Source organism: Microtus oregoni, unplaced genomic scaffold (genome assembly GCF_018167655.1).
Source record: "Microtus oregoni isolate MIOR12 unplaced genomic scaffold, Mior012 000003F_ref0000135, whole genome shotgun sequence".
NCBI lineage: Eukaryota > Metazoa > Chordata > Mammalia > Rodentia > Cricetidae > Microtus > Microtus oregoni.
The window spans coordinates 16430898-16458639 of record NW_024543062.1 but is presented as its reverse complement, the minus strand read 5'-3'; the positions used below and the strand labels follow the sequence as shown (position 1 = coordinate 16458639).

At 47.7% G+C, this 27742-nt stretch overlaps 1 protein-coding gene across 1 annotated transcript; it reads right to left on the bottom strand.

The window, feature by feature from the left end:
* Positions 1 to 429: 429 nt before the first annotated feature.
* On the bottom strand, positions 430 to 24262 carry Slc15a4 (solute carrier family 15 member 4). Its single transcript, XM_041649082.1, has 8 exons — positions 23705 to 24262; positions 16712 to 17001; positions 12570 to 12738; positions 12158 to 12235; positions 11767 to 11935; positions 6882 to 7037; positions 5053 to 5211; positions 430 to 1502 (listed from the first exon to the last, which is right to left on the bottom strand). Exons 1-8 carry the CDS (start codon positions 24251 to 24253, stop codon positions 1354 to 1356), a joined length of 1719 nt encoding a protein of 572 aa, XP_041505016.1. The 5' UTR covers positions 24254 to 24262; the 3' UTR covers positions 430 to 1353.
* Between the last annotated feature and the right edge of the window lie 3480 nt (positions 24263 to 27742).

Here is a 27742-nt window from a genome sequence, read left to right as displayed (position 1 = left end):
GTCACTCATGCAAACTGGTTCTTTCCTTCATTCATGCCCACAGATCTCAGGCTTGGTGGCAAGCGCCTTCACCTGCTGAGCTCTCTCACCAGCCCTAGAAAGCCTACATTGGGACAGAAGGTTAAGATGTCAGCACCCAGCTTCTCCTAAGATGTAAGCTGAGGAAAAAAAAAAAAAAAATGTAAGCTGAGCTCTGCAGAACTACCTTCCCCTTAAAACAAGAACAAGGGGTACGATGGGTGTTTTTCATTCCAAATCCTTTCCACCTGGAGGGTGAGAGGCAGACATGTACTTGAACACAGTAGCTCCAGCGCTTTCTTGGCCAAGGGAATGAAAGGCTGAGCTGGCAGGAGCTTCTGTCACAAAATGAAACCTACAGAGGGAGTCAAACTGAGGCAGAATATGGAGAAACCACCCAGGAAGCTCTTGTCATGTATGAGAAGCTTTTATAAAATTATACAAAACACAGCAACACAAAGAACAAACTCCAGGTACATCAGTAACAATACAAAGGTGGCAACCAGCCAAACAGCTCCAGGGCTTTCCCACTCACCTCTGCCTCCAGCCTCACCCACAGTCAGGTTCTAGGAGAGGATCTGCCTGGTGTGATTTCAGTCTTCTGCCAGCTGCTGTCTGGCTTCAGCAAGGACATGGTGTCCTCAGGATTACTGATGCATGTGCTTAAAAAAGCACATTGGTAATTCAAGAACTTAGTCCCACTGACCACGGTGTGGGATCTCAGCACTCAGGTGGCAGACAAGAGGTGGCCCCATGTCTGAAGCCAGCCTAGTCTAATGAAAAAAGCTCCCCTACCTTGCCAACAAAACCTACTTGCAGATGAGTCTACACTACTGACCCAAAGGCCTTGGCATCAGCAAGACCTGTGACAAGAAAGAAACTATGAATGGAGCAGTGCTCCTAGGGACCCTCACGCCATCGACCACAGTTTCACCTCTAAAGAGAATCCCCTGAAGAGCTTGCTGATCTTAGAGGAGACACTATGAGGAAGAGTAACAGTGTTTGTAAGGAATAAGGATGCCAGCAGCAGAACAGAGGACTCAAATAGAGAAAGCATGGCTGGCTTAGAACTAGCAGAGCCCTTCAGTGAGCCCACATTCTCAGCCCCACGCTTCTCCCCTGGCAGGCCCAGTGCACAGGAGACTGATCACAGTAAGGCACTCCCCACACTCATCTGGGCGGAGGGAGGGGGAAGCCAGTCCAGACAACATGCAGGTTCAGAAGTTGTGTCACCAACACTCCCTCAATGGGCCTGCTGGCAGTGCCCTGGCGGTTAGCAGGCACTGAGGCCTTACAGTCTGCAGAACCTGTGAGCATGCTGGCTGGCTGGCTGCATCAGGTCCTTGTGCTGGCGGGCCCCCCATCTGCCCTGGCTCGCTGGCGGTCGTACTTCACAGACACGATGAGGAAGAGCAGCAGTGTAGCTCCCTGGATGGCGGCCAGCAGGAAGAAGTAGTAATGCAGGTGGCAGCTGTTGATGTTCCCTAGAAGTGAGCAGACACCTCCTGGTGAGTGCACTCTATGGACAGGGTACCTTCTCACTGGCTCTCGGCCACCTGAGAGAGTACTCTGCACTAGCCACCTCCCTTCCAGGGGCTCTTCCATTCGGATGAAAGGAGGGAGGAAGGTAGCTGTCGTGGACCCAGCTCTGACACTGGGCTGAGAAGACTGGTAACTTCTCAGAGAAGGTTCATGATGGTAACTTGCACCTGTAACAATCCTGGGAGGGAGTGGCATTCTGCTCCTGACTGTGTCTGCCATGGCATTCACTTCTACCTTTCTGAGGTGCTTTCTCGTCACTCCACTTAAGGTCACTCTCTACATTCAGGACAGCAACGCTTGGGAGGATGGGCTAAGTCCCTACCTCAGCAAACACTGCAGGATGTTGAGCATAGAATGGTCACAGGGTACGGCCTTCCCACATGACAGGCAGCAATGAGGACATAACCTCCCACTAGAGCAAGACAGATGCTTTTTCCAGTCTTAATCTCTTCCAAGTTTCACACACTGCCCAGGTAGCCCTGACTGCTGTAACAGACACATCCTGGTCTCATTAAAGCATTGTCACAGCTTTTACATCACCCAAATGCTAAACAAAGAGGACGGGGCAGGTCAGGGCCACAGACTATGGAGATCAGGAGCCAGGCTGGGAGGTGCGAGCCTATGGTCTCCACTGACTGGGTGAAGCAGCGACAGCTGCAATGCTGCCCACCTGGCAGTCGCTTCTGTAAACCACTGTTCCTCAAGGACTACTTAAAAATCCAGCACCACCACTACTTAGCACTGACCCAGGACAAAATAACAACAGAGTGGCAGGATGACGGCCTGGCTCCTGTCCCCATGAGCCACAGGTATCATTCATGTCACCGGGGCCAGCCAAGGAGCACAGTCATACTCTAGACGACTTGTCCCACAGACGGAACTGGCTCACAGTTAATGCTGTGGCGGGAAGTTGCTGAGCTTTCTGACACTTCAAAAGCATGTTTCAGTGTTTATTCAGAAGGTGAGACTTCCTCTCCCTGACATCTTTTTATGCTGGGTTATTCTACATGCCCTTTTACTACCTGAGCAGATGCTTATTGGCATCAAATATCTAGCAAGGAACATGAGCAAGTACAACACACATGTTCCTATAAGAAACATAAATACATGCAAGATCCTGACCCAGAGGGAAGGACAAAGGTCCTAAGTCTGCCCGGAGTAGAAGAGCCCTGTTACCCTGAACCTCACAGTCCAAAGACTGATTCAGTCAGTAAAAGGAACCCAGCTCTGCCTGTTCCCTCATGGTCACTGACACCTATCCTGTCTCCTCTGTGACTATAGGGGATGGATACTTGATCCAACTGTGACAAGATACCAATGATCTAATTTTATGTGCAGTGTTGAAGCTGGCAGGCCAGGTGGACAGTGTCGTTATGTCCACACTGTCAGCCCCCAGAGCAGAAAACATAAAGAGCCCAGTCTCATTTGGGAATGTGCAGAGAATTCAAACATGTACCTATCACCCAAGAAGCAGTTGTCCTGGGCAGTCACAGAAGGAAGATCATAATGAGGGGTTAAAAAAAAAAATTGTATTTCATCAGACTCCACTGACTGGGTGACTTCTGAGAATGAAACGGAAGGCCTGAACAGCAATGCCCACCAAAGCTCCTTCATGAAGCCAACACTGGAGACACCAATGCCCGTCAGGGCAGAATGAACAAGTTCACTGCAACACAAGTCTTTAAGTGAGTGGCACTCGGGATCAACAGGGTACCTCTTAGAACAGGAGGTACTCGAGGCTGACTCTTTGGGAACAAATGTGTCCTGTGCAGGGTCAGAGTGGTTAGCAGAGACACGACAGGGTTCTGAGCTGACCTTAGACAGTGGTGAGACGGTGTAAGGAGTTAGAGAAAAAAAAACAGTGCAACTGAAGCCTAGGGAGTCTTGAACCCTCACAAGGACTCCTTAGCCTGCTAGGGACACTACATAAGCTCTCATCACCCCCTCTTCTGCAAGAATGCTTACATAGGACAGGGGACAGTGAGGGAAAGGCCCAATGGCTGTGCACCTGGTGTGAGAAGGGGGTGCTGGCCTGGAGCTACCACCCCCTTCTGTAGGAGACCTTCTTCTGGAAGGACCCACTCCATCTGATCTCTCTCCAGGTGACACCAGGGCCTCTGCACAGCACTGATCCCATTTCCTAGTGGAAAGTGAGGCTGCTGGGGACTGCCTAGCACTACCTTGAACATAGCAATCGAACTCTCCAAGGCTTAGGTACAGTCTATCAGAAACAAACAGCGGGGGATGTTAAGACACTAAATTAGTAAATAATCTAGGAAGGAGTGGACTGCAAGTGGGGATAACCACAGTCAGTCAACTCTGCACACAAAGAATGAGACTAAGACAAGCAAGGCAGTTCCCACTTACAATCCAGAACTCGGGAGGCAGAGCCAGCATTATTGCAGATGAGTGATGTGGTGTCCCCTGGTGGGCTGGGGGGGAAGGGAGGTCCCCTGTGAGATGCATTGTTTCCTTCACCCCAGCCCCTTTGGACATTATCTCACTACTGTCTAAGTAGGAATGGTACTCCTGCACTTTGAGGTCACCCTGGGCTACAGAGTGAGACCCTGTCTGAAACAAAGGATTGTGGACTGGCAGGATGGCTCAGCAAATAAAGACACTTGCCATGCAAGCCTGATGGCCTGGGACTGGTCCCCAGATCCCACAGGGGAAGGAGACAAATAGCTCCTGAAAGTTATCCTCCCTCCCTGCCTGTGGTATGTGCACATAGAATAGTAAGTGTTTTTAAACCAAATAGTAACTAGAATCCTGGTCTCTTTGATGAACATTTGGGAAAGTCTACACCATGCAGGCTGACTCCATGGCACCCAGAACCAATGAGGCATTCCAGGGCTGCCACCCTTCCAGAGGGATGAGAGCAAGGGCAAGTCCCAGACCAGCTGACAGATTTTACAACTGACCTCACATGGCTAGAGTCAGTTACAGGCATCTAAGGGAGGGGGTTTCAGCCTTCTGAACCCCATGGCCTTCCAAGGAATCCAACCCAAGGCTCTGGAAATCACACAACTTCCAAAAAAACAAATTCCTGACTTTCCCAGGAATGCAATAAAAGTGGGTAAGTAATATCAAGCAGGGAAATGCTGACATTATGGCCCTCTGGGAACATGTACTTGTTTAAAAGGCAAACAATGCTGCAGCTCCTGTTCACCCACAGCACTGCAGAGCTGCCCAGAGAAACATCCAGCAGACTAACTGAGAACAGTATTCACTGACAAAGCCACTGTCTGTCCTAACATCCAGAATCCAAAACTTCAGATCAGGTTGACACAGGAGCTGCCATGCAGGTCTTCCTCACCTGACACTGCAGACTGTGCTGAGCTCGACGCAACAGCTGACAAGGCAGTGCTACTCACCACAAACTTCAAGAACAGAGGGTTTGGGCCAATGGCCTCTTGGGACAGACTGGATACTTCACACATCCTGCGGCAGCAGCAAGCACCCTGCTTTCCATCCCAGACATTAGAATCTTACCAAAGTCTGTGTGGCTGCTCATCCACCCAATGGCCTTGAGAGACACCAGGGCTAACAGTCCTGAGCCCACAAATGACCCGATGCCAGAAAAGAAGAAAAAGAGTCCCATGATGGCGCTCTGCATGGACTTGGGAGCAGCAGAATAGGCAAACTCCAAACCTAGAGAAAAGGAAAAGGAGGCTATACTGAGAAGATCACCATGGTCACCATGAGGTCACCCTCAGTCAGCTTCCCAGCAGCACGCGCAGGCTCCACTGAGGTTTGAGCACTCTCGGGAAGACTGTCTCCTGGTTGGAGAAGTCAGGACTAGGTGCTGGCCACTCATCCTCATGACGACTCTTTTTTTTTTTTTTTTTTTTTTTTTTGGTTTTTCGAGACAGGGTTTCTCTGTGGTTTTGGAGCCTGTCCTGGAACTAGCTCTTGTAGACCTTAAAACACATCAAAGAAGAACACCATTCTCACTTAAGAAGTTTTACTACAAGACAGACACATGTTGTCTCATACCTGAAATCTTAGTATTCAACAGGCTACAGCAGGAGGATTGTTGCAAGTTTCAAGTCAGTGGGACTGCAGTGTTAGAGCCTTTCTCAAAGAGTCAAGAGTTCAGGGGCTGGAGAGATGGCTCGTTCACTAGGAGCTCGGGCTGCTCATACAAAGGACAGGGGTTCTATTTCTAGTATCCACATGGAGGCTCACAACCATTTGTGACTCCGGTTCCAGGGGATCTGATGCCTTTTTCTGTCCTCCATGGGAACTACATGCATATGATATACATACATACATACATGCAGGCAATGTACCACACATATAAAATGAATCTTTGAATAAAAAGTCAATGATATGTTCATTTGTATTTTAATAAATAAACCTTGCCTGAAGATCAGAGTAAAATTGCCCCACTGGTCAGCCCTACAGACCAGGCAGTGGTGGCACACACCTTTAATCCCAGTAGCCACACTAGTTTGCCACAGAAACCAGGCAGTAGTGTGTATGCCTTTAATTCAGAGAAGAATATAAAGCAGGAAGAGACAGCTCACAGTCTCATTCTGAGATTCCTGGAGCAGAATTGCCATTTTGGACTAAGGTAGAGATAAGAGACAATGGCTGGATGTTTTGCTTTTCTGAACTTCAAGTTGAACCTCAATACGTGTCTCTGAGTTTTTATTATCATGGTATAAGTCAAGACTTGAATGTGTTGGGGGGTGGGGGCTCTCTCCATACAGACTCTACTTCATATCAACACAGCAGAACAGGTTCAAGCACCTACAGACTGAGATTCCCAATGACCGGGTGGAGCAAAGACAAAGCAAAGGCCACTGTCACTAGTTAGAATTCTGCCAGGGTTTGAGAGGTGAGGCACCAGCATGCTCCTCTTTCCCTCCCTCTAGGAAACCGAGCATCACCAGTTCCTCTCTTCACACTGCGTTAGCCGATCTGCACTAACGCCTTGTCCTTGCAGAGTCTTACTAGTGACAGAGGCCCACGAGGACAAGCTCTAAGTCAGGTTTGCTCCTTCATGTGAGTCTGTGCCAGAAGCACAGCTGTGTTCTGCCTAGAGATTGGGGACACAGAGGTCCAGAGGAAGCCTCCCACAGCCACTTCCCCTTCCTTTCTAAGGCACACACAGGGCAGGTCATGGACTCATGAAAATATCTTAGGGAACACTGGTTTTATACAGGAAAGGGCAGCCTCAGCATGAGGATTATTATTTACTAATTCATGCTGTAAGCCACAACCCCACCCCACCCCCTCCAAGCACCATGGCCCTGCTCAGGAAACTGCAGGGTACAATACAGACAGTCCCAAATGTTACCAGCATTCAGTCTCACCTGCTATACTTGCAAATATCTCACTGATGCCAATGAGCACATACTGTGGGATCTGCCACCAAATAGGCAGGTCAGCAGCATGGTATACCACACCACCAATGGTCTGGTTGATGGTCTTCTCCTTCACCAGGTCCAGCCTTTTACTCTCCAGGATTCCTGGAATTGAGAAGCACGTTAGTGGGGCACTAAGGTTGTCACTGAGCTAAGTCTTCAGTGTATTACAGGCATTTATCAACAAGCCTGAGAGGTATGAGAAAGGAAGGTGACCATGACAGCTTTGTAGGCAGATTACAGTTGTTATCCATCTCTTCCTCACAGGGAAGTTCACTATGTTTAATTTAACCCTCAAGTTAAACCTCTTTCTGGTCATCTTTTTAAAACTGGGAGGATGCATGAGGATCTGCATGCAGCTAATGGTCACTGGGGGAGGTAGATATATCATTCATGGCATAGCCACTGTGAAGATAGCCATGCTCCTGTAAGCAACCCAAGTCTCCAAAGACAACACCACAGGCACAGAAACAAAAAGAAAATCCTGAATTAATCAATGTGCATTTCTTCAAATAAATGCACCTAATTGTCTAGATGAAGCTCAAAAACTTGCCTAGGTTCAAGAAAATAAAACAGACTGTGAGCAGAACCAAAACGAAGTACCCCACATTAAAGGCCTGAGGTTCCAGAAGAAACAACAAAGCAGGAATAGTGAAGGGAACACCTTGGAAACAATCACTGGGAACCTGAGTAACAAGTTGGTGCTACTTCATGACTGTGCCATGGTAATACCTCCCCCTAAACCCCCAACAGAGGACTGATGATCTCCCTCAGTTCTACAATATGAACTATCACTACCAAAAGCACAAACACAAACCTTAGCACCAAAGTGAAAAGCCCCAAGTGACTTTCAGATCAAATGGAAATCAAAGCAAAGTTCTGGGACAGTGAGACAAGTCAGTGTGTGAAGGCGAGGTCACCAAGCCTGATGACCTCAGTTCGATCCCTACAGCCTACATGATGGAAGAGGAGAACTCATTTAGGCAAGTTGGTCTTTGATCTCCATACATGTGCTGTGGCCTGCATACCTCTACCCCCATAGGAACACAAAATAAAAATTTTAAAGTAATAAAAACAAAACTACAGTAAACATAGTTAACAAAGTATAGCTGTAACAGGAAAATTCTCAGCATTATTTTTTTTTCACCATTAAACAAGAAAGAGGGGTTGGGAAGATGGCTTGGCAGTTAAGAGCACTTGCTGATCCTGCAGAGACCAGAGTTCTGTCTCCAGGACCCATGGTCAATAGCTTAGAATCACTGGTTACTATAGCTCCAGAGGATCCAATGCCCTCCTCTGGCCTCTGCAAGCACTGCACACACGTACCTGCACACACACATACAATTAAAAATAAGAGGCTGGTCAGGTAGCTCAGTGATTAAAATCATTTATTAACCCTGCAGAGGACCCAATTTCAGTTGCCAGAACCCACAGCAGGCAGCTCACAATTCTGTAAATCCAGCTCCAGGGACCTAATATTTCTGGCTTCCATGGGGAGCTGCACTCATGTACACACACACGTAAATGAAATCTTTCAAAACAAATCTTAAGGCCAGCAGTGGAGCACTCGGGAGGCAGGCAAATCCCTTGAGTTTGAGGCCAACCTGGTCTACAGAGCAAGTTCCAGGATAGTCAGGGTTACTCAGAGAAATCCTGTCTCAAGGAACCAGAAACCAAAACCAAACGATCAAAAAACTTTAGTAAACATCTAGAATTGTGAAATACCTAGAAGTTAATATGTCAAAGTGGGGGTAGGGTGTTAGCATTTCTCTTGGCCACCAAAGAAAGAAAACCTGAGGTCACAATTACCCGCTGCTAACACATGTACAATGAACATGTACGATTACCCGCTGCTAACACATGTACAATGAACATGTACGATTACCCGCTGCTAACACATGTACAATGAACATGTACGATTACCCGCTGCTAACACATGTACAATGAAGCTTAGTTTGTGGCATTACCACTGCCACTAGCTGTACACAAATAGCAGCTAACCTGACAGTGGTTCTTTGGGCCACTCTGGCCAGAGCAAGGAACATACTAATCCAGAAGAAATATACAGTAATTTCACCCAAACTGCTCAGCAAAAGCAGCATAAACATGGGGGGAGAGGGAGGCAGGGGAACTTATCAGAAGACAAGGAGGAATTATTTTTTTTTAAACAATCCACCAAAGTCTACAGAATTTTAAGAAAATCCTACATAAAAGCCACCAAAATATGCAAGGTAGTTAGGAACATACTTAACAAAACACATACAAGATAAAAATGAAGAGAATATAAGTAAATGCAAGACACTATAAATAAAACAGAAAAATGACTTAGATCTGTTCCAATCCCTAGAAAAACTGTGCTCACAGGAATAGAGATAGTAAGGAGCTGAAGTGGGGACTTAAGCATCAGTAAGGAGATATAAAATAGTGATACACTGTATTTTAAGCCTTCAGGTAAAAAGAGGAAGAAACAAAACACATAGCTGGGTGTGATAGCTATACCTGTAAGGCCAGCATTCAAAGGATAAAGCAGGAGGATGATCAGTCTCAGGCAAATCTGGACTACATAACCTGTCTCAAACACATAATCAGGGGCTGAAGAGGTAGCACGGGTGTTGATCTTGCAGGACCTGGATACCATGCCCAGCACCCACAGGTAACTCTAGTTCCAGGGGACCCAACACCCTTTTCTGACCTTCATGGGGCAGTGCACACACATACATTTAGACAAAAACATCCACACACATAAAATAATCAAACTGTTTTGGGGTTTGGTTTTTTTTTTTTTTTTGGTTTGTTTCTTTCTTTTTTTAAGACAGGGTTTCTCCGTGTAGTCCTGAGTGCTGAGATTAAAGGCATGTGCCACCACCACCCAGCTAATAACCAAACTCTTTTCTTTTTTAGAAAGAAAAGAGTTTTTCTTTTCTTTTTCTTTTTTCTTTCTTAGAAGTCCTGGAACTCACTCTGTACACCAGGCTGGCCTTGGACTCACAGAGATCCGCCTGCCTCTGACTCCTGAAAGCTGGAATTAAAGGTGTGCACCACTAATGCCCAGCTTTAAAAAACACAATTTTTTTTAAGGGGAAAAATAAAGCCTAATACAGGGAAAAACTTTCTTTTCCCTTAAGCCATCTTGGAAAGCCCATGGCCTACCCAATTTGCACCTGAGGGCCTTTAGAGCCAGTTGCCACTGACAGACACAATGTAAGCGGAGTTAAGTCCTGTGTACGGCAGGTACAAGGTGAAGTGTTAGGTTTCTACTCAAAGTCTGTGGACACTCCTCAGTCCTCCACCCGAAAACTGCCTGTGTGCAGCAGTAATGGCTGTCTCCAATGAGGTGCTAGACTGTGCCCCTCAATTCCTGACAGGATAGCTCCTCCCTATGTCTTGCAAGGGCAGTTTCTTGAGAAGACAGCTGCATACTACGTGGTCTCTACAGGCAGGTAGGAGCTGCCTAGATTCAGCTAATGCTGGACCCTATGAAACACGTACTTTCCTGGCACTTTAAAAGACCTTAGAGGACAGAGTCTGAAAGAGAAACCTGTTTCCAGAACTGATCTACCCACAGACCAGAGGACAGCCCACGTGGCTCTGAGGACAACCATTTAAGGAGCCTCAGCCATGCATGAAACTGAAAGAAAAGAGGCTGTATAGAAACCTATCACAGAGCTCTATGAGAAAATGCCCCTGAAAAGAAGGAAGGAAACAAAAGCCCTTCTGGCACCCAGCTGGCACAACTGCAGGATGCAGGGCCCCCACCCACGAAGAGAAGTTGAGAACAAAGACAAGCTTATGCACTAGAGGCAGACAGACAGAGATTCCTTCCAGCCCAGGATTCCCAAAGACTACCCTGCGTCCCCAATTCATGTGCTCTGCTTATTTCTTTGCTAACTTATAAAGCAATGTGTCACTCAGATAAACCTCACTTTAATTATGTGTTTGATCAACAGAAAATGCACTAGTTATCTTAATAACCCAGCACCTGAAAGATGAACTTCTTAAGCTGAGTGATTTTTTTTTTTTTCTTTTCCAAGACACGGTTTCTTCGTATTGCCCTGGCTGTCCTACAATTCCCTCTGTAGACCAGGCTAGCCTCAAACTCACAGAGATCCACCTGCCTCTGCCTCCTGAGTGCTGGGATTGGATGTGCCCCACCATCAGCTGGTGGGACTGATTTCTGTAAGCCTGTGAGCACCATATCAGCAGCATGTTCTGCTGTGACGGCAGAGGCATTTTCTTAAACTCCCTTCATAGAGCTCAGTACCACGTTCCTCAGACCACAACTGTGTGGAAAACGCTTTTTTCCCTGCCATTATATTGTTTTATGGTGCATCAGTTTCAAATATTAATGAAGGCAGGACACTCACATTGAAAAGGAGATTATCCCAGTCTCATTCACAAACAGAAACAATGATGGAAACAGGAGTGTCTTAGGGCACTGTCCCTTGAAGTGTGATGTGGGACCTCAGCTGCTAAGACTTTTGTTGGGAGTTTCCTAGGAGCCTTAACAATCCCACAGACCCTTTTTTCAGTTTTTTTTTTTTTTTTTTTTTTTTTTTTTTTTTTGATGCTGGGACACCTGCAGGCTCCAACAACTGTGAGATTCAGAAGCTTCCACAGAATGTCCTCTCATTCCCACTGTCAGCCCGCAGCCTGGGGCAGCAGCACAGGGCAAGTCTACCCAGCCCTACAAGATGAAGGTTTGTCCTCAAACGACACGTGTGAAATGAACATCTGAAGATGAAGAGTCACCGGCTGCTCAGTGTCTTCAGCACAATACACTAGCAGAAGCCATGCTGGGAGTGGAAAGAGAAGAAAAGAGGTGGGGGGGGCTCACCCGCAGCAAAGGCAGAGCACATGACGAAGAACATCCCCACAGCAATCCTCTTCAAGGAGGATGGGAGCAGGCCATGTCTTCTGAGCACTGGGTCCACTAGCTTGTCCTTCAGAGGGATGAGCAGGAGGATGAGCACCGCATCGAACATGGTGAGCCAGGCTGCAGGCAGCTGCACAGAGTACGGCATTAGCTGCATTATAGCAGCTCCCCAAACCACCCAGGATGCTTCAACTAGAGATAATGACTGTGTCTTGAGCTGGGGGAAGGGCTGGAATCTGCCAGTACTAAGTTTAATGGCACTGGTCAACCCAATCTCAGCAGGCTGTAACCAGTCAGGAACTAGTTCTAGTGGCAGTGTCCCAGCTACCTGTGGCAGCTCCAGATCTCTTACCGTGTGATGGGTAGTGGTGATACTTGAGATTTCTGGAATCTTCAAATGAAGACTCTGTAAAACATATGTAGTCTGCATCTGGATAAAGAAAGCAGATGGTACAAGTAAGCCGGCAGAGCCTCTCCAAGCCTGTGTACACGCCCTCCCTCTTCCAGATGACTCCTCCCACCTCTCAAACTGAGACATGGTAACTACTGGATCACCTTAGAGTCTCTTTGAGAAGAGCTGTCAGGAAACCAAATGAGAAGCTAGAGGGTCCAGACAACCAGATGTACCCCACTCTCAGCTGCCACCTGGGAAAGGTTTTCCAATACGAAGCAGCCAATCTGAGTCCATGGCTGCAAACTGTGGCAACTGGTGGCTAGCCCTGAGTCCTGCACTGCAGCACCTGCCAGACACCTGCAGCACTCACTTGAAAGTACACAGTCCAGTAAGGAATCAGAGCCAAGAACACAGGCACGATCTTGACCAGGGCTTTCACGTCTTCCACTTTGTCCTCTGTGAACGGCCCTCCACGCGACATCTTACATGAATCAAACAGACTGTGTTTAGAGGATTGCTGAAAGACTCCAAGGCCTTCACTTTGGGAGACAAAATGAAGGAATTAGTTTACTTCCACCCCCAGGGACATCGCTCTGGTAACAAATCACTTCTGGGGTATGAAAGCGGCTCTCTGCACTGCCCTGCTTTAAGTCTTTCTGTGACTAACTGTGGACTGCCCACACAGCTCCTGTGGCTGACCACAGGGCCTTTGGACAGGGCAACTCTGTCTAATGAACCCACAGGGACGATGTATCAACTCATGCAGCTCCACGGGGCAGCAATGTGGCCTGGACTTCTATCCAGCTGACAGCAACCCATGTTTCCTGTGACTACACTGGCTTATCACACAAGCAAACACTTGAGGGACTAGAAGGTGCCTTGATGGCAGGGAAAGCAACATCTCTCTCAGAGTAAGGGACAGTCTGAAGAACCGTGAGAGATATTATAGCATGCCTGTGGGGAACCAACAGAGCACTCGCTCACTCTCCTTTATCACAGGCTTGGGAAGTCCTCCAAGGCTCTTACTGGCCCATTTCGAGGAGGAAGTTAGGACAGAGACCACAGAGGAGACCAGAGCTGCAGCAAGATTCTAATGCCTCAAGTTGGGGTCAGGACAGGAGTGGGACCTTCCTGGCTTACAGGGATATGCCTGGACACCAACAGCTGTGGGTCACGCCCCTGCCTCTCTGTCTGCAGTTTTTAAAAATAAGTGGGGCCCTCCAGATAGCAACAAGGTCTTTCCCGGCTACACAATACCAATATGGACTGTACAGAACTGTGCACTGTTGACCAAAAACAACATGAGACACTCAACCCCACCAAGAGCCTCTCAATTCCACCTTTTTGCACTGGAGTTTACAATCCTATGCCCTATTTCACTAAATGGTCACATTTAAATATTTTTTCTTATTTTATATGTGTGGTTTGCCTGTATGTTTTGTCTGTCTCCCTATGGAGCCCTGGCTGTCCTGGAACTTGCTACATAGACCTAGCTGGCCTCAAGCTCAGAGATCTGCCAGTCTCTGCTATCATTAAAAGCATGTGCCAACACACCCAGCTTGCCTGCATATATGTGTACTGTATGAATGCCTGCTGCCCTCAGAGTCCAGAAGGGGACAATGGATCCTCAGGAACCAGAGTTGTGGAAGACTATGAGTAGTGGGAATCAAACCCAGGTCCTTGACAAAATCAGCAAGTACTCTTAACTGCTGAGCTGTCTCTCCAGCCCCTCATTTTTATCCTACAAAGCTTATGCACTTAATCTGTGAATTTCAAGCTGGGGAAGATTGATAAACTAGAGGCCATATCTTAGTATGTTAGCCAAATTCTGATGAAGTAAATACCCAGTACCACACGGACTAGGTGTGAGGGACACTGAGTCACAGGTTCCTACACTTTGTCTTCATTTAATGACATCTCTAACTCCTTCAAATTCCTATTTATCTCTAGTTCCCATATACATGAAGCAGGCAATACCTGCTTCATGTATTATGATGAGCACACCCCACTAATGATGTATCTCTGGAACACATTGATGACAAGAACCAAATCCCCTTGGCACCAGGGCTCTCACAGGTCACTCAGAGCCTTTCAGTTGTTGTGTATCATTACAATACTTTAAAGTTGATGAACCAGGGTGTGGCTAAAGCAGTGGTTCTCAACCTGTGGGTTACAACCCCTTTGGGTGCTGAAGGATCTTTTCACTGAGGTCACATATCAGATATCCTGCATAATAGATATTTACATTATGGTTTATGTAAAATAATTTATGATTTATGCAAAATTAGTTTTTGGATGAAATAGCAACAAACATAATTTTATGACTAGGGGTCACTACAACATGAGGAACTGTATTAAAGGGTCGCACTGTTAAGAAAGTTGAGAACCTATGGTCTAAAGCCTCCCAATCACCAAGTGAGGTGGCACACATGTAACCCCAACCACTAGGGAGGCTGAGGCAGAATAATCACTTCTTTAGATATGAACCAAGTATAGAGCCAGCCTGGGCTACGTGAGATCCTGTCTCAGAAAAAAAGCTCCTAATGCACTTGCATGGTTAGTGTTCTATGCTGTGACATAAGGAGCCCCCACAGTCACAGACAAGAGCCCACTCCTCCCACAGAGACTGTGACTCAGTTTCCCTGTACCTGTGTAGCCAGGCTCTGAAAGGCTAGGTGAACAGTGCGCCCCCTTGCACCTGTCAAAAACTCCACACAAAGGCACTCCAAACAAGCCCCGCACCAGCTCTATTATAGTATGGTGATGATGATGTGAACCCAGACTGTCAGGTCTCATCTAAAATCAGCACCACTGCCCTCCAAACACATCACCTAGACCAAACACAGGGACAGGGCCAAGAGTCAGACCCATGGAGAACAGGTGTGTGGCACTTCCGGGCTCTTCAATCCCACTCCAGACACCCCCAGTAGCACAGCGAAAGGTTCCATCAGGTACTAGGCTGCTAAGAGCCTTCCTTGCCTCACTGTTGAGGCCTTACAACAATCCTAAGAGTTGTCCAATCCCCTGGGCAAACAAAGCCAGGCACTGTAATGTCTCTTAACTACCAGGTTCCACAGCAAACTCATACAATTTAGTTGACTTTCCAAACCTGTCTGTTTAGTTTTGTCCCAAAGATTTCCAAAGTTGAAGCTGAGAAAAAGGCAGACTGCTCAGTCTCCCCCTTCCTTTGTCATGTGTGCACTGAGATATCCCACAGGTCCTGGAATAATGCTGGACCCTGGCTGAAAGGTTCTCATCAGGGCTATTTGCAAAGGGCTGTCCTGCCCATAGCTAGCAGTCTAGATTAGAAACAGCTAAAGTCTGCAACACTGCTCTGTCTGGCTAAAATCAGGTCCTAGCAAACACCAGGATCAGCTGGAGCTGGGTGACATGCAGCTTTGCAAGCTCCACAGTGCTAGTCCCCTTCTGGGCAGGGTCTGAAAGCCAACAGAGTAAACAGCTTTCTAGCAGATTCACAAAGGTGGTTGGACAGTCAGATTTCACATAGGGGACTCATGCGCCATCAGCAGAACCACAGAAGTCACTGTGTAGCTTCCGTTCTGCCACATAGAGGCTTCCAGTACACCAATAACAGACACAGACAAGCACGGGCGAGACTATGCACCTTAGCCTGTAGAACATTTTCACAACCAGGGCCACCCCACAGGAAGCCCTAAGGACAACAAATCCATCTCTGCTCAGTAACTCCTGGAAAGCCTTAGGCTCAGTAAATCACTAGGAGGGAGCTGACCACCAAGGTCCAGGAGCTTACCTGAACCTTGGTTCTCTCTCTGCCTTGACTGCTCTGGTGACTCCAGTACTGCAGGCTGTCTAATATCACAACCACCGTCAAGGGACCAGTTTACTCTACAGAGCGGTCTGCAGAAAACACAGAAACATCTAAGTCCTCCTTAGGCTAATTTCTCAACTTCACTAATCTGCACAGACCAGGACCACGGGTCACCATCAGCAGCAGAAGTGGGTAGACTTCAGAATATGGCCGTTTCTAAAAGTCCCAGGCTTGGGGACAATCAGCACTGAGGCTGTGCAAGTCCCATTTAAGTAAGGGTAAATGGTTCCCCTAGTGTATCTCAAGCATGTTTGTGTTCCCCTCCATCAGAGAGTAGCTACCATAGCCCTGAATGAGGGACGCTATGCTGACCAAGAGAGAGACAGCAGCTTCCCTTAGAGATAAGTACTGACAACACACACAGCCTAAGTTCTCATTAACACACTTCTGTGTCTAAAGCACGTGATGTGTCTCCATGGTACTCTCTGCAGATCCCTTCCTTCAAAATCTGCAACCCAACAGCATCAAGGCATCCTTACCCATGTTGGCAGTGAGGAAGTTGGGCATAGAGTACTGAACTCAGGGTTCTGCTAGCTGAATGGCAAGGTTTACACCACACACTTTCTGAATGAAAGCCGGCTTGGGGATCAGACACACGAGCCGTACATCCCAGACTTCAGCTGGTATTTTATCTGCAGGGAGCGAAAAGTTGTGCAACTCACCCACTTCTCCGCTGCCCACCTCTCTGGGAGCAGCAGCTGTAGGTGAGAATCCTGAACATGTCAGTGAAGGCGCTGCCATCAGGAGGCTTGGTGATGAAGACACTCTGGCCACAGAGGAAGACCAGGAAAGCGATAGCCACGCAGACAGTGGGAATTAGGTAGCCTGTGAGAAAGCTTACATTCTGCTGAATATAGGCAATGCCTCCTAATGACAGGATCGCTCCCAAATTAATGCTCCAGTAAAACCAATTGAAAAATCTCCGAGTGGCTTCTGGACCACGATCTTTGACCTAAAGTAACAGAGAAAAGAAATATGTAAGAACATGTGATCCTCTACATTTTTCATTTGTTCTGTTAACACGACAAGCTTTAGTGTTTTTAATACTTAAATGACCACCCAGCCACCCACAGCAGTTACATACAAGCCGTGCCACCACACCAAGTACCTAATCATCTCCATTACGAGAGGCAGATACAAGGTGTCTCAAGTCTCTGCTCTCAGAAAACAGTAGGACACAATCAAAATGCTATTTACAGATCCAGTCAGTCCTCAGACTCAGAGATCCACCTACCTCTGTGCTCCCCCCCAACCCTGCCCCAGTGCTGGGATTAAAGGTGCGCAACCACTGCCTGGTTCTATATTCTTTATATATACACTGTACTTTGTGTGTGTTAAATACCACATACACATAAACATGAAAGGGAAGGGGTCAGTTTAAAGAAAAAGAAAAGCAAAAGCACCTCTTTGGAAATGGGATCAGTTGTCCAGGCCAGCCTCAAACTCCTGGGCTTAGATGATCTCCCTGCTTCAACCTCTAGAACTGCTGGAAGTACAGACATGCAGCACAACACCCAGCACAAGACATTAGATACTAACTGAAATGTGCCAAGCCCTTCCCATTACACATCACAGGATCACATACATCTTTCCACATTCATAGAAATGGTCCTTCCTCTAAGACAGTAGGAAATACTTGTTCAACTGGCCTAGCAGAACCCTAACTTAACCCTAACATAATAAGCAAAAGTCCTTATGCCCTTTGTAAACTCGGTGGTCAACTGACTTTACTGTTCAAGTTTCCAGGCACAGTTGCTTCATAAAAGGAGGCCTACTTTCAGGGCCTCAGTAGCCACACACCATCCGTCAGCATACAAATGGAACTGCTGCTGACTGAGCTGTCTGTCACATGCCTCTCCTTGCCTTTGGCCAAAGGCCACAGCTTCCCAATATACCAGTCGCATGACATCATGACATCACCACATATCCTGCCAAGGCTGAACAAGCTCCCCATAACCCCTCCACACCCCATGAAAACACTGCAGTCAAATAGAGGAAAGGTCAGCAGGCCAGAAAGGAGAATAAGTTTGACGGTATCAGATTTGCAGGAGCCTAACCTCTCCCCACTGGAACAAACACCACCCTGGGTGTCCTGATGCCAAGCTTCAGCACAATCTCAGCACTCAGAATCTCTGCTGAAGCAAAGAATTCCTACAGTCAGTAGAGGAGCCTGACTCAAAACTAAAGCAAACCACAAAGGCAGTACTGTCTACTCTACCTGCATGGTAGCTTTTACCTCGTAGGGTCTAAGTAACCCAGGGTGGGTTCCAACTCCTTATGTAGCTGAGGCTGGCTTTGAAGTCCTAGGCCTCCTGCCCTGCCTTCCAAGTACTGGAGTCATAGACTAGCACCTAGCACTCAGCTCACTATTTCAAGTATCACCAACCAAGAATGACTGACCTCTGGCGACTGGTAAGTACTAGGAAAGGCAAGGGGCAGAATTTTGCTTTCAAATGAGAGTGACTTATAGATTTGCACTCACTTTGAAGTGACCTGGTACTTGTGCTCACAGCCACAGACTGGCCCATCTCCCACATGAGAGGGCACTCTGGCAGCACCAGTCAGAGAAGCAGAAGCACCTTAAAGACAGTAGCCCACTCCTCTACACAGGAAAGGCCAGCAAGAACTACCCTAGGCAGAAAACATTGGCACAGCACCCTTCCAGCCATCAGGCTTCTCCCACAAAGTAGCTGACGCATTAGAAACAAGGGAGGTCTTGAAATCTCCCTCAAAGGACAGTCATGAGGCAGCGGAGAGCAAGTACCTCCTTAAGGATTCCAGTTACCTGCTAAAGATGCAACTTACACACCACAAGATGAACCTACGTGTGCTTCATGGTCTCTCGCAGGCTCAGAGCTGTCAAACCACCACTGCCCTGGCCAGAAGCCCGTGTGTCTGCTCACTCACTGAATGTTCAGCATCCTTTACTTACTGAGGTGTTCATTACACCCCTGGGAACCCTAACCTCTTGCTGTGGGTGGGCAGCATGTTCACAGAAGACAGACTGCGGTAAGTCAGCTGTTCATCAGTAGAGGGGCCACACCTTACTTTTCACTGAAACATCTCAAAGTTATAGAAAAGTTGGAAGAAAAAAAAAAAGAGGATGTATCCTTCTCTTACATCTCTAACTTCTGTTAAAAACAAAAAATACTGGGCCAGCACAATGAGATGGCTCAGCAAGTAAAGGCATTTTCAGCAAGCTTGAAAACCTGAACCCCATCTCCAGAATCTGAATGGCAGGAGAGAATCCACTCCTGCAGGTTGCTCTGACCTGAAATGCACAGCATTACCATGAAAACACACACACACACACACACACACACACGAATAAAGACAAAGGCAGGTCAATCTCTGTGAGTTCCAGGCCAGCCAGGGATACAAAGAAAGACCTTGTCTCAAGAACAAACACGTTAACAAAAGAGCTCACTGACCCCCCCATACACATACATACATACACACACACACACACACACACACACACACACACACACACCTCTTTGACTGAATCTCCTAAAACCAAACCACTCTTCTATGTAACAAAGGCACAACCAAACCTAAGACCATCCTAAGCACCCAAAACAGGGGCTTTAAAAAAGACAAATGGTTGGGGTACATACACCTGAAATCCCAGCACTCAGGAGATAGGAGCTGGAGGATCAACATTATTTTGATACCAGTCTGTGCTATACATGGAATTCCAGGCCAGCCTGGTTACAGAGCAAGAAGAGAGATCAAAAAACAAAACAAAACAAAAATCAGTGGAAGCCTGGCATGGTGGCACACACTCCTCACACCACCATTCAGAGGCTAATACTGGTTGGACAGCCCATCTGGGCTACTTAGTCAGTCTGAAGACAGCATGGACTACACAGAAAAACCCCAGGTCAAAAAAATAAAATGGCCAAGAATGGAGGGGGAGATGTGACTTGGGCAAAGGCAGGAATATTAGTAGTTCAAAGTCATCTTCTACTAGTGAATTAGAGGCCAGCCTGAGCTACACTGAAACCCTGTCTCAAAAATATAACAAAATAAAACAAAAACCCACAAACAGAAAACAAAACCAAAACACCAGAGAGCCAATCACTGAACACATACAAGTGGCTGTGAAGTTTCTCTAGGGTCCCAAATCCAGAGGGTCTCTCCTCCAGATGGTGTTAAGTGTGGAGATTCTGGAGACAATTCCAATTACTCTGTGGAAGAACACCTATTCTTAGCTACAATGACATGTGCAGGCTAGGACCCACTCACAGTGACCCTCACTGGAGACATTCAACAGGCCTGCTAGGGAGAGCTAATCAATGGTCTAGTATCTACTGGAGAACACAGACTGTGGAACAGCTGGGCCTGGACAGACAGACAGTCACCCCATGCATACTACAACCAAAGCTTCTCAAACTGTGTGTGTAAAACTTGGCAACAGTAACAGGTTGCTGAATGCACAAGGACCAAAAACAAACTCAGAATCAATGTGCAATGGACCAGAGATGTTCCTGGCGGGGCTTGCCCACGCTGCATCCTGTGATGTCTGTGGTCTTGATTCTGCACAAGGACCAAATGCACTTTACACTGCACACACTGACATGCCTCATGACCACAACAAATGTGCCTGACACTCCCTGGCTAGACTTGACACTACTTCATACTATGAGCTGCACTGTTTCCACTGCACAGAGAACGTTTTTCTGCTCTCACAGAAGCACAGTGGCTTAATTCCAAACAGCCAAGACTTTGAATATGTCCCTATCAGCTATCACTTTCAAAAGCTATGGCTTTGGAATGTATCAAGCTATGTAAATACCCTTCTCATTTCTATACAAATTGGACTTCGTCTTTAATAAATAGTAAGTTTTTCATATAGCAAAGAACTGCTTTAAAACAAATTTATGATTTGGGTGATACCAGTTAATGTTTGATTTGAATGTCTATTTTAGACTCTGAGTCACATAAGTTCTTGGGTGAAAGGGGCTGTGAGTGCAAAGTCTAAGGAGCTCTGCGTACACCATGAGACTCAAACTATGCCAACGTGGGGATGCACAGTAGAGGTACACTTTGTGTGGTATGGCCCAGTTTGCTGCTTACTTTCCTGTCGATGTGATAAACACCATGACCAAGGCAACTTAGAGAAGGAAAGATTTATTTTCCAGAGGGCTAAGAGTCCATTATAGCAGCAAATATGTAGGCTACAACAGCAGGTATTGATCTCAAATAAGGCCCAATCCCAGTAACATACTTCCTCCAGCAAGGTCACACTTAATCCTCCCCAGTCACCAACTAGGGACCAAGAATCCAAATATATATGAGACTTATGAGGATCATTTCGTGCAAACTACCACACCTAGGCTTAAGACATTTGGACAGAGCTAAAGTGCTTTGATCCTGTGTCTTCATATAGCACTAGAAGCTAAGCTCATTGGAACTGCCCCTGGGTGAAAATTCTAAAGTGACAACTACTTCTTTTGCTTATATTTTACTTTTACAAACCACTGTCTTGCTCTGTAGCCCGTAACAGCCTAGAGCGATATAGACTGAGCTGGCCTTAAGCTTGTGGCAATCCTTCCGCCTCAAAATCTGAAGTACTGCAGTTACTACTTCTGTCACAGTTGAGATGTGCCCTCACTGAATTGGTTAGCCTTGTGGACCACGTAAATGAGGCTTCTGAACACGGCCCAGTCCTATATTCATGGTGCTACTCTCTGAGCAAATGATTTTACCTTGGTCACTTAAATTTCAGGCACTCAAAGATCAGTTTAGTGCCAAGACCCAGGGCTCCTTCCCTGCAGTCACAAAGAACCCTCTAGCAGTCCCTACTGCACTCCTCCCACTTCTGAGTCCACCCCTTTCTTCCAGGCCACTGTCTCCACTCTAGGCCACTGCAACTGTCTCCACTCTAGGCCACATGCACCTGCTGCAGTCTGAGCTGTGTGCGTGCTCACCCACCTGCCACACAACCCACTTTTTTTTTTTTATGGTTTTTCGAGACAGGGTTTCTTTGTGGCTTTGGAGCCTGTCCTGGAACTAGCTTTGTAGACCAGGCTGGTCTCGAACTTACAGAGATCCACCTGCTTCTGCCTCCCGAGTGCTAGGATTAAAGGCGTGTGCCACCATCGCCCGGCTCACAACCCACTTTCTACGGCAGCCACTTGTAATCTCTTTGCAATGAGACAACGTGTATCAGGCTTTAGCAGACATCTGGCCTCTATGACTACTCAATTCTACAAGTCTAGGGGAAACAGGGGAGATGAGTAAGCAGGAAAGAGCAGGACCTTAAAGAGCTTTATCCACAGAGCCTGTCACTCCAACCCCACATAATTTCCACTGCTTACAAAATACTCGATTTGCATTTGACCACTAGATCCATTCTTAGCCTGTGAGAGCCCTAAAAGGGGAAGCTGAGCAGCTGAGGCACCCAGACACTAGCAGATCACTTCTGCTCTCCAAAGCTTTGGCTCCTCCTTCATCTCTTGGTCTTGGTGTTCAGAGCAGCAGCATGGTTTTGGACTTTCCTACCCAGCTCACCCCAAAACTTATTTAAAACAATGAAGATGATGGGGGCTGGAGAGATGGCTTAGTGGTTAAGAGCATTGCCTGCTCTTCCAAAGGTCCTGAGTTCAATTCCCAGCAACCACATGGTGGCTTACAACCTTCTGTAATAAGATCTGGTGCTCTCTTCAGGCTTGCAGACATACACGCAGACAGAATACTGTATACATAAATAAATAAATATTAAAAAAAAAAACAATGAAGATGAAAACTAAGTGCTTGCCCGTAAGTTTGTAAACAGAAAACTAGGGCAGTGGCGGGTCTTAGTACATGCATACAATCCACATCTCTACAACTTCAACTTTTCTTTCAGATTTTAACCCAAATGACTCCGCCATTAGAAAGAACCTTCTCTTGAAACCCACCCCGGCCATCACATCATGAATAATCACCTCATTGGGTAAAGCCCTTCCTACCACCCAGATCACATCTGCTTTCTGTCTACTCAAGGGCTTCCACCCACACTACAAGCAAGTTCCCCCAGAGCAGAGAGAGGGTGGATGTGGTTCCCACCCCTCCTTCAGTGCTGTACCAGATGCAAGGGCAGATGTGGATACAGGGTGTGAGGCTCTCTTTTTACCAGTCATGAAACTTGTGCGAGGTGTGGAATGTGTACTTGTGGGCTCCTTTCTCACCTGGATTAGAAGTAGCCTTGCTCTCCCTCCTACCCACTCAGTAGGCATAGGAGCACTCTACAAGGAAGTGCCCCCACCCCTGACAGGTCTTCTTCCTCCCCTCCCTAACTAGAAGGAAGAGATCAGAGGCGGCAGGTGATCTTATCTACACTACAAGAGAGATTCCCTGGCCAGGAAGTATCCCCTTCCATAGCCTTAATCTTTCTCAAGATGTGAGGTGCAAGTGACCGGGTTGGGGAGCTTGGTGGGCAGCTCCTTGCTCTCCCATCAGTCGCTCAGTCAAGTGTGCAGGTTAAAGTATAGGGGTGGCTTCTTCCATCAGTGGAGAACCCTGGGGCATGTGCAGGTACAGAGTACCGGGTCGGTCCCCGCATCTTCAGCGTAGCACACCTAGTGCAAAGTCAGGCATCGGTTCAGGTAGGCGTGGTGCACGGTAGGTGCAAAAGCAAAACAGGGAGGACGGGGGCGGGTCCGGCTCACCTGGTCCGCGCCGAAGGGCGTTATGTTGGCCTTGACCGTGGCCACACCGAGTCCCACGAGCACCAGCCCCGCGAAGGTGGCCGGAGCGCAGCGGCGCGCGGCGACATCGGGACACACCGCCGTGCCGTTGGGGAAGGGAGCCGAGCAATTGCGGACAAGCTCCGGGCTCGGGTCCCCGCAGAGCGCGGCGCGCGGGCGGGGCGCGGCCAGCAGAGGGAAGGCAAGCATGCCGAGCAAGTAGAGTGCCAGGCTGAGCAGGATGGCGCGCGCCCGGCCGAGCTTCGCGTCGGCGAGCCAGCCCCCGAACGGCGAGCCCAGGTAGGTGAGGCCCATGAAGAGCAGGAGCGCCTGGCTGGCCTGCGCGCCCTCCCAGTTGAACGGCGCGCCATTCAGGAACAGCACCAAGTTGGCCGTGATGCCGTAAAAGGCGGCGCGCTCCAGCAGCTCGGCCAACAGCACCGCCCCGCACGCCGCGCGCCGCCCCGCAAACGCCCCGGCCGCCGCCGCACTCCGCCGCGAACCAAGCAGCGGCGCCCGCTCACCCTCCATGGCTAACTCCCTGAGTACCAGGTTACCGAGCTCTCGCGAGAATGCGCTCCCCGCCGTCTCACTATTGGGCAGGAGGAGGACTTCCGGTCCGGCTCCGGAAATGGGACAAAGCGTGGCGGCTGCTTGTTGTTGAGATGTCTGGAGTTATTGTGGTTCCCCTTGCTGGAGGAGATCCACGGGGATATTCGAACCCTATGCTCCGAGGTTCCGGAACCATGCTGATGACCTAATCCAGGTCACCTGCGTTTAACTCTTCTCTCCTCCCATCGTCTCTGGTACCCGAGGTCAAGTCTAAGCCTTATTCCCCTGACAGTCTCGGCGTTCTCTTCCTATCCGCTAGCTTTTCTCTGTTCGGCTGGAATCTCTCCCTCACTCCTGATTGATCCGGCATTCCTTCTCCAAACGCTGCCCTCTAAGAAAAACCTGCCAAAAAAAGTCCAGTTTCATGGTGGTGGCGGTGGCGCCTGCCCACCTGAAGCTGACCCGCCTAAAAGCTACCATAGTTGGGCGCCACCAACCCCCCCCCCCACTACGTCTACAAAGTGTTTAAGCCCCCTCCTTTAGACAGGCCTGTGATTTTTTTCTTTCCCCCACCCCCCACCTCATCTCTGGGGACTGGAAGGTCACCCTGGAGTACTTTGCCCAAGTAATCCTGGTCCTTTACTTTTTAATTCAGCTTGATCTGGCTTACTACGTTGGCGGCGGAGAAACCTATCATCTTGATGCCAGAAGCCCGGAAGGAGTTAAACCTTCCCTGCCGGACAGACCCAGGTCCCTGACCACGTGGGAAGCCACTCTTCATTTTTCTCCCTCTCTTTTTGACAGGACTGACCGCTCCAGGGAACACCAATCCTCTTCGGAGCAAAGACCATCTAGGATGGATGCATTGCTCTAGTCTTCAATCTCCAGCACAGGCTTGGGAATGGGCAATTTCTGTTCTAGACCTGATCCTCAGTCACCCCTGGGGTGTCTACTGCAAAATTTATTTAAATTGGACTGTCAAACACTATACGTCCAGAACACCTTATTTCCTTTTGCTCTGTGACCTGGCCTCAATACGCCCTTGATAACCAGTCAAGATGGCCACCAGAGGGAACTCGTCAACATCCTCCATGATATTGAGACTTTCTGTCCATATAGACAAGTGGTCTGAGCTCCCTTACATCCAGGGATTTGGGGTTCTGCTCTCCTGCACCTCTCTCTGTAGCCAGTGCCCCATGACACAGGTTTTGTTGGCTAGGGTTGAGGCACCTCCAGAGCTGTGTTTATATGGGGACTTGGACACTGACCACTCTGCCTTGACCTTGCCATCGATTCACTGGCGTCTTCGCCCTTTCCCCAGAGCCTGCTTCCCCCTTCCCCTCTTACACTGCAATGTTTCTCCATGGGCACTGCACACAAATGGTGCACAGACCTACACGAAGATAAAACATCCACACATAAAATAAAACTAAATAGATCTTTGGGGACTGGAGAAATGGCTCAGCAGCTAAGAGCACCATCTGCTCTTCCAGAGGCCTTGAGTTCAATTTCCAACAACCACATGGTGGCTCACAACCATCTGTAATAGGATCTGGCATAAAGTTTATAGGCTGCTCATATATAAAAAACAAATACATAGTTTTTCTTTTAAAAGGAAAGGAAAAGGTCTTTGGTGGTGCACACCTTTAATCCCAGGTCTTGGGAGACAGAAGTAGGTAGTTTTGCATAGTGAGTTCCACTGAGGCTGCTTAGTGAGACCCTGTCTCAAAAAGGAAACAGGATGCACGATGGAGAGAGAATAGACTCTCCAGCACGTTTGTCCACACATAACACACAGGAAATTAAAAAACTAAAACGACTGCTAAATGTGACGTGTGGGCAAAGACTGTAGTAGGATGACAGTCCATTTGGACTGACTGAGCTGGTGTCTCGCTGTTTATTGTAGATGTGTAGTTTGGATGGTACTAAATTCATCTAAAAGGATTAAGCTGACTTCCTCAGGGAAACGCAGAACTAAGAGGAAGAGTAGATTGGAGGGCCTCAAAGTGTGTGTATGGAGGACTCTTGGGCAGTGCTCTTAGGTCCCTGAATTAGAAACTTTGAGAACAGAGACAAAGCCAACACAGAATGTTCTAGTATGGTCACAGTGTTGGGGGTGATGGTGGTAAGGAGTGAGCCAGTGTCTTCATTAGCTTCAGTTGTCAGCTTGACAGATGGGAAGAGGAAACCTCAGTTGAGGAAATGCCTTCATCAGATTGGCCTTTAGGTGAGTCTGTGGGGCATTTTCTTTTCTTTTCTTTCCTTCTTTCTTTTTTTTTTTTTTTTTTTTTTTTTGGCTTTGGAGCCTGTCCTTGAACTAGCTCTGTAGACCAGGCTGGTCTCGATCACAGAGATCCGCCTGCCTCTGCCTCCCGAGTGCTGGGATTAAAGGCGTGTGCCACTATCGCCCTGCTGTGGGGCATTTTCTTGATTGATGTTGTGGGTGATGCCACCCCTGGGCAGGTGTTTCTGAGTTGTGTAATGAAAGTAGCTGAGCAAGTAAGCAGCGGTCCTCCATGGCTTCTGCTTCAGTTCCTGCCTCCATCTTCCTGTCTTGGATTCCTACCCTGACTTCCCTTGATGATGGATTATAAGCTGTAAGCTAAAATAAACACTTGTAGCTTGTTTTTGGTCAGTCACAACAGAAATCAAACTAGAACAAATTTCCTTGAAAAATATTTGGTTATCTTTAAATCGTGTGTGTGTGTGTGTGTGTGTGTGTGTGTGTGTGCTGTCCCATTAGAGGCTCCTTGGACCTGGAGTTACAGGTAATCGTGAGCTATTTGATGTGGGTACTGGAAACAGTTTAGGTCCTCTGGAAGAGCAGCAACAGATCTTTACAGGTGAGCCATCTCTGCAGCCCTTAGCAAGATCCTATTTCTCTGAAATGTCTGATATAGGCAAATATCAGTACAGGTTAGTCAAGGGTTCCCAGACAAGGAATGTTAGGGGGACTGTACAACTAGAGAGCGACTGTAGGATATAAGATTGGGGGCAGGCAGAGTCTTGTCTTAAAAAGAGGTAGGCGGATCTCTGTGAGTTCGAGACCAGCCCGGTCTACAAGAGCTAGTTCCAGGACAGGCTCCAAAGTCTCAAAAAACAAACAAACAAAAAAATGTTTGTATGGCTGTATGGATAAAATAAAAACAGTTTTTCATTCTGCGTAAATAAGCTGTATGGTCTGTTGGCCATATCATGAAAGAGCTGTTATCAGCTGGAAGTGAACCATTGATCAAAAACAAAGAGGCTAATGTTGGAAAGATGAAGTCAGGAGTGCATACTGCTCTTGCAGAAGACCTGAATTAGGCTCCCAGCACCCATATCGGGTGACTCACCCACCCCTTGTAACTTCCAGTCTAATGCTCTGTTCCGGATCCAAGGGCACCGCACTCAGGTGTACAAACCCACACTCAGACATATATACACAATTAAAAATATTTTTTTTGGAGTATAACAAAGATTTATTTA